Genomic DNA, 7969 nt, shown 5'->3' with positions numbered 1-7969 from the left:
CGAATTCAATTTGATTTTCTTCTAAATAAATGCGATATTAAAATTTTCTTATCAAATTATCTATGAACCAAAATTTTCAACAAAAATATATACATAATTGTATATTAATTAAAGAAACGGCATGACACGATTCTATTGGAATTGGGAAAATTATATCCTTTTGTTATATATATATATATATATATATATATATATATATATATATATATATATATATATATGGTGAGATAAAGACAAATTATTCAAAAGCAATATCATCTCTCAATTTCATTGTGTTTTCTAATGTACAAATAGACCAAAGACAAAATAATAATGTTGGTTTCCTTATGGACTCAGGTCTTGTTTCAATATGAGTTATTTAAGATTATTTTTATGTAATTTTATTAAGTTTGAATTATTAAATGAGTTATTTGAATGAAAAAAATATTAAGGGTATAAATGTATAATAAAAAATATAGAAGATATTTAAATTAAGTACTTTATCATGAAGCCATAATATAAACTTTTGTTTTTATTAATAATTAGTGAAAATTTTAAATTGAATATTTATTGGGGCAATTGAGATTTTAAATATTTTCTTTCAAATCTTATATTATAATAATACAAAACGAGATTTTGTCTTAAAGTTTTAAACGTCGTTAACTTATTATCTCCATAGAATTTATAAATAAATAAATAAATAAAATATTAATTAGTGTCACTAATTTAATTATCGGAATTTCAGTAGAATAAATGTTTTGACTACTAAATTTTAAAGAATGTTAGTCAAAGTCTTCTATTCACTGAAATTCGGTAGTTAAATTAGTGACATTAATATTTTATTTATTTATAAATATCACGTAAATAATAAGTTAACAGTGTTTGAAATCGTAAAGACTAAACCTCGCTGGGTATAATTTTAACAATAAAAAAAACTCAGAATGTTGAATTGAAAAAAATATCTTAAATTCTAATGGCTCTCAATAACGAGCCACAATTATGGATGACAATGGGGCGATTCGTGGCGGGGAATGTATTTACCATTCCAGTCCCGTTTTACTTCGGAGATTTTTTTTATTACCATCCCGTCTCGTTTGGTTTTAGAAAATTCATACGGGGTACCATTTATACCATATTCTCTAAAAAAATTTTTTTATATAAACGAAAATTTTAATATAATATATATGATAATATATTGAAAATTTATATTATTATAAAGAAATAAACTTAAGACTCTTATAAAATATAACGAAATAAATAAATATATTTGTCACTTTATATATTTAATTGTGTTAATTATAATATTCGGAGCAAAATCGGGGTGAGATCGATTCAAAACGGGGACACAAATACCATTCCCGACCCATCCCCGGTCAACTACACAATTCAATTCGGTTACCGCGTAACGGTTTTAAATTGTCATCCTTAATGATAGTGTAATAGTTGAGTTATTAATTATTAGGTGGAGAGGTTATAAAATTTAACAATAATATACAATTGGTCATTGTATGAAATTTAACAATAATATACAATAATATACAATTGGACAATGACTTATTTAAATTTTAAATAACCCAACCAAACAAGACTTTACCTGAAAATGTTAGGTTAGAATATGCCTCTCTATCTCCATTTCAAAGTTACAACCAAACCTAATTAGAAGAGAAGAAGAGATTGGTAGAAACTAGTAAGATAGGACCACGTGATAATGATTTAATACAAGAACTTTTTTTTTTATTCTTATAATTTTGACTTTGTTTAAATAACTTTAATAAATAAATTGAATAAACCCAATTTCAATAATTTTAAAAAATAATCTAAAACAATTATATATTTATTTAAATATTGGATTGGAGTTGACTCGTTTACTCTCACTCTCTCATCCATTTCTAGTATATAAAAATTGTGCCGTTTTAATTACTTCATACTTGGATCTAGTTAGTGACTGACTTTCTAGAGAGAGAAAAGATGGCTGTGGGAGGAGGATTCGCCGTCGACGGCGCCGGTAATACATACGGTGGTCGGATAACTCCGGCCGCCGTCATCACTTGTATTGTGGCAGCTTCCGGCGGCCTAATTTTTGGATATGATATCGGAATCTCAGGTTGGTTTTCTCTATATCTATCTAATGTTAATAGATTATTAATTATGGGTTTATTTTTGAATAATTTTGTTAGTTATTAATCATAGATATGAAATGATCTATTATTGCTTGAAATTAATCATGAATAAAATAGAACTTCAGCTGTGATTAACTTATACAAGAGCAAGAGATTAAAAATATTTATATTTATATATATAATAACCATGAAAATATTTTATTAAAAGTTATATGGTGGGGTTATATAATGGGTCCATGAGAAATTTCATCCCACTTTACTTTTTTTTAAATTAGTATTTTATTCACAATTATTTTATTTGTATAAAAAAATGTAATTGAATTATATAAAATAGATAAAAAGAATTTTTTTTTAAATAAATCTATTTTTTTTTTTATAAAACTAGCTAGTTTGATATTGTTTTTTTTTTAAAAATTTTTACTCAAAATTCAATATTTTGCACATTATCTATCATATTACTCTTTTTATCTTAAAAAAAAAAAATACATTTAATTTATTATTTGTCTTTTTAATCGAACAAAGAATTTACTCCAAACTCAAAATCAAACAAGCTCTTAAATAAGATTTCGGTTTTAAATAGTTTCAATATAATCAAACATTATTTCACTATAATCACACTAATAAAAAACTTAAATATTTTCTATATTTTTATTAAAAACTATCATTATATATTAATATATTTTAAGAATTTTTATTTACAAATTATCACTTCCTCAACGATCATCACAATCAATTTTGTTTTAAAATAATACATAAATTATTTAATAAACCTTCTACCAACCATGCCTAAGTGTTCCTTATAATTTTGGCAAAAGGAAGATTTTGATATAGGTAAGAAGATGTGCTTTTAAAAAATAGTAATAAAATGATAATAATTCATTTCCGGAATTAGTAAGTGCCTTTAAAATTTGGTCTCAAACGATCCTAGTTAGCTTGTAAAAAGAAGAAAAGTAAGTATTTCATATTTAGATTTAACATTTAAACTTTAATCTGACGTCATATTGGTTGCTGATTCATCCAGCACTAAATTTAATTTTTTTTCTTAATTTTTTTTTTATATAAAATAAGAGTAATATACCCAACTAGGATAGAGTCTTGACTACTTACATCAAGATCCTATATTCAATTTTTATTGAGAAGATATTAAATTGAGGTCATGATAACTTAAAAAAAAAAAGTGGGTGGATCTCATTCTCATATAGTAATGAGTAATATAGTTATAAATGAAAGTGTAATGTAGTGGATGGGTATAATATCTTTTTCATCTTTCTAAACTTTTTATATTTTAGCATGTGTTTAAAAGTATATTTTATCTTTAAACCTTAGTTATTTTAAGAAAATAATTTGTTTGTGTGCTTGTTTGCACTAAAAGCCTATTTTGTTAGATAAATTTGAAGATTGTAAAAATGTGAAAAATAATTACTTAAGAACATACCTAGATTCGCAAAAGATTAATACAAACAACATTAATAAATATTTAATATTGTCAAATAATAATGTAGGTGGTGTAACGACAATGAGACCGTTTTTGCAAAAATTCTTCCCTTCGGTCCTGAGAAAAGCTGCCGATGCCAAGACCAACGTTTATTGCGTATATGATAGCCAAATTTTGACTTCATTCACTTCCTCGTTATACATAGCCGGGCTGGTGGCTTCGCTTCTAGCTAGCCGCCTCACGGCTGCTTTGGGCCGCAAGAACATAATGGTTATCGGGGGCACCATCTTCTTTGTTGGTGCCGCCATCAACGGTGGGGCCGAGAATGTGGCCATGCTCATCCTCGGTCGCATATTACTAGGTTTAGGTGTTGGTTTCACCAATCAGGTACTATGCTAACACAACATACCACACTCATAATTATATTAAACAATATACAACATTTCTTTAAAAAACTTTTATTGTTGTATAGGCAACCCCAATATACCTCTCGGAGATTGCGCCATCGAAATGGCGAGGCGCGTTTAACACGGGCTTCCAATTCTTCATTGGCATGGGTGTCGTCGTCGCGAATTGCCTTAACTTCGGTGTAGCCAAGATGAGTTACGGGTGGAGGTTGTCACTCGGCTTGGCCATGGTTCCGGCCGCTATCATGACCTTAGGGGCACTCCTCATAAACGACTCGCCTAGTAGTTTGGTGGAACGTGGGAAAATTGACCGGGCGAGAAAATCCTTGGCCAAGATTCGAGGAAATGATTCAAACATCGAGGATGAGCTAGCCAATCTCGTGAAGTCGAGTGAGAAAACAAAAGCAATGAACAACGAGCCATTTGTGACCATTTTCGAGAGACAATATAGACCTCACTTGGTGATGGCTATAGCCATTCCATTTTTTCAACAAGTAACCGGAATTAATATCATAGCGTTTTATGCTCCCGTTTTGTTTCAATCCGTGGGACTCGGAAACGATTCTTCGCTCATAGCGGCCATCATTTTAGGCCTTGTGAATTTGGGCTCGATTCTTGTATCGACTGGCATTGTGGACCGGTTCGGCCGACGATTTTTGTTCTTGCAAGGTGGAACACAAATGTTCCTTTGCCTGGTATGATTAAACCATTACCAAAAAATTGGTTATGGTTATCCCACTTGAAAACATTTGAAACATAACACATAGTTAAATTTATTAACGGTTTTTCATCTAGACGAGGATCCAACAATGATTAATGACAATTTTTTCAATGTTTTTTTTTTAAATATGAGTATAGGTGTCGGTGGCATGCATGCTAGCAATTGTGACGGGAGTGGATGGAACGAAGCACATATCACAAGGAAAGGCAATATTGGTATTGGTCTTTATGTGTATCTACGCGGCTGGCTTCGGGTGGTCATGGGGTCCATTGAGTTGGCTAATTCCAAGCGAAATCTTCCCCATGAAAATTCGTTCCGCGGGGCAGAGTATAAGTGTGGCGGTGAATTTCGCAACAACTTTCGTGTTATCGCAAACATTCCTATCGATGTTGTGCAAGTTCAAATTCGGAGCCTTCTTGTTCTACGCGGGTTGGATCGCAATCATGACTGTTTTTATCTTCTTCCTACTGCCCGAGACCAAGGGGGTACCGTTGGATTCCATGTACCAAGTTTGGGAACAACATTGGTATTGGCGTAGGTTTGTTAAGAACCAATCTTACAATGGCCAAAACATCTAGTGTTATATATCGATATCTTTCGGATTGGAACTAGTAGACATATTGGTGTTTTGTTTTACTTGCAAACTCTTGGCTTATATTTATAAATTATCATTGAATTAGACAAAATTTATAGGATGAGAGAATGCTTGAAGTTCTTATTTAAGTTGGTCTATTGATGCATTTAATGTGGAATCAAACTTTAAATGAACTAGAATTCTATGAATCTAATACTCGTGAGAATACCATTTAACTACTTGAAAATCACTGTTCTTAAGAAATCCTTTTGATGATAGAATTGGTAATCTTGAATTAAAATGTAGATCAAGATCATTGTATATTAAAGTGATGTCAAAATTAGTGCTAAAATTGAATATATTGTAATTGAATATATTGTTCTTTACTTTGAGTTTAATATATTTAATTTAGTGCAATAATTGATTTGGACAAAGATGGTCCCCTCAGAAATTATTCATTCAAGTTTTGTGTATAACTTTTGGACAAATTATTAATTAAATAAAATTATTTATTTTCTCTTTTTATGTTTTTTAACTATATTATTGGTAAAAGAAATCATTTTTTTAATAAGGTTTGTAAAAATAACAAATGAAGAGAAGCTTAGCCATTGTGAAAAAAATCATCAAAAAACTAACAAAAGAAGTAAAAGAATAAACAAAAAAAACATGCAAAATTGAGGCTAATAATATAATTTCCATTTCAATTTAAGTTGATTCGAAGAAGAGTTCTTAACTTTGTAATTGTGTTTTCTTATTGCACTAATTGATTAATGCTTGAAGAATAATGTTATGTTTGTTATTGTAAATAATATTTTTTTAAAGTTTTTTATGATAAAAGTTCTTCACAAAAGGAATGTTTTTTTTAATGGAAAAAATGTTTAAAAAATATTAAAACATTAATATTTATATATTCAAATAATTTGTTACAACAGTACAAATGTGGCTAATATATATATATATAATAATGTGTTACGGTCTGCTCACCAAAGCCTCGGTCCTAAAATATTTGAAGCACCCGTCTCTCGGCTCTAGTGTGCATATGTGTCAGTTTAAGTTTTTATTGAATAATTCTGTTTTGTTTCCTTTCTCTCTTATTTCTCTTGAAACCGAATTCTGTTATTTTGGAAGTAGTTGTAACCGAATACTCTTGGGTAATTCACCATTTTTAAATGCTGATGCCCACCCCACTTTTTGGGGCTATGAATTAAAGTTTGTGAAACTTGTTGCTCTAAGTTATCTCTCGGCCCTCATCCTCTTTCTTGGACTACTAGGTGTATTCTAATGGTATTCTCTTCTCACCCCGGTTTCTTCTCTTTAACCTCGAATTCTTTCCTCACTCTATGTCCGTTGCGTTTGAGTATTGAATTCCATCCTTGGTCCCAACAATCAAGAACCCGTTTCTTGAATCAAAGAACTCGAAAGGCTCGATTATAGTTTAAAGCGTAACAATTGGTATCAGAGCTGGGCGATTCTCTTAATGGTAGAAACCCGCCAGCAAATAGAAATGGAAGCACTAAAGTTCCCAATTGAAGGATTGTCCCAACAATCAGCCGTTACGCAGGCCATTTTGCACCAACACATGACTGAATCGGCCGCCTTGCATTGTGCCCTTAAACAGCAGATGGCCGAAATAAGCAATAATATAGACGGAAGATTCAATATCGCTGAAGAAAGACTTGCAGCAATCGAAAGTGCCGCGTCGGGTAAGTGCCAAGATCCCCGTGCCGGCCCCGATGATCAAGATGAGCCTTCTTGCCACGGTCCCCCATATCGACCCCATCACCCTAGCCAGAACCGCGACCAACATTATGTTCCTCCCACTCGGCTAACCAAGGTCAACTTCCTTCGGTTTAATGGACCCGATGTCGAGGGCTGGATGATATCTGCCGAGCAATTCTTCAAGGTAGACAAGACAAAGGATGACACAAAATTAGATATCGCCCCCATTCACTTTTATGGCGAAGCAAGAATGTGGTACGGGTCATATCTTTAGAACCGCGACCAAAAGGAAGCATTGTCATGGGATGTGTTCAAAAGAGACCTCGTGGCGCAATTTGGGCCCTCTATACACGACACTCCAATGAGGCAGCTGATGAATTTGAAACAGGTTCGTTCGGTCCAAGAATATAATCTCTGGTACATGTCGATCTCCCAAAAGTTATTACATATGCCAAGGGACTACGTCATAGATTGCTACTTGTCCGGACTAAGGGAAGAGATTGCGAACTGCATCAGGTTGCGATTCCTAGATTCTTTAAACGAAGCCATGGCCATGACTAAGGTCCAAGAAGCAACGTATCGGTCCTTAATGTGCAGCGGGCACTTGTACAGCGCCGAAGCACCGTTGCTGCCCAAGCCATCGAGTATCAACACAGCCTGACCGAGCATCAATACTGACTTCAAGAATTCATCGTATGGGTCCTCTTCAAGTACAAACCAGGGCCATGTTAAGCAATTAGACCCGGTCTCAATGGATGAAAGCGAAAGAAGGGCCTATGCTACTCTTGCAATGAAAAATTGCAACCAAACCATAGGTGTAAATCAAGGTTATTCATGGTCTCGGCCAATCAAGAAGACCAAGAACCCGATCAAGAACCTGTTTTTGATGATTTACCTTCGTTGATCGGCCCAAGGGATAACCAGCCATATCCTTACATGCTTTGACTGGGTCTAAAGCTTTTCAAACGCTCCAGATTCTTGGCAATGTTGGGAACCTACCGGTAGTGATCCTGA

At 32.6% G+C, this 7969-nt stretch overlaps 1 protein-coding gene across 1 annotated transcript; it reads left to right on the top strand.

Moving 5' to 3' along the window:
- The first annotated feature begins 1896 nt into the window (after positions 1-1896).
- Positions 1897-5410, top strand: LOC124925486 (sugar transport protein 5). The gene is made up of 4 exons (XM_047465497.1): positions 1897-2083; positions 3602-3921; positions 4007-4636; positions 4800-5410. Exons 1-4 carry the CDS (start codon positions 1948-1950, stop codon positions 5238-5240), a joined length of 1527 nt encoding a protein of 508 aa, XP_047321453.1. The 5' UTR covers positions 1897-1947; the 3' UTR covers positions 5241-5410.
- Positions 5411-7969: the final 2559 nt, after the last annotated feature.

This window comes from Impatiens glandulifera, chromosome 2, assembly GCF_907164915.1.
Source record: "Impatiens glandulifera chromosome 2, dImpGla2.1, whole genome shotgun sequence".
Classification (NCBI taxonomy): Eukaryota; Viridiplantae; Streptophyta; class Magnoliopsida; order Ericales; family Balsaminaceae; genus Impatiens; species Impatiens glandulifera.
This window is presented reverse-complemented; position numbering and strand designations above follow the sequence as displayed.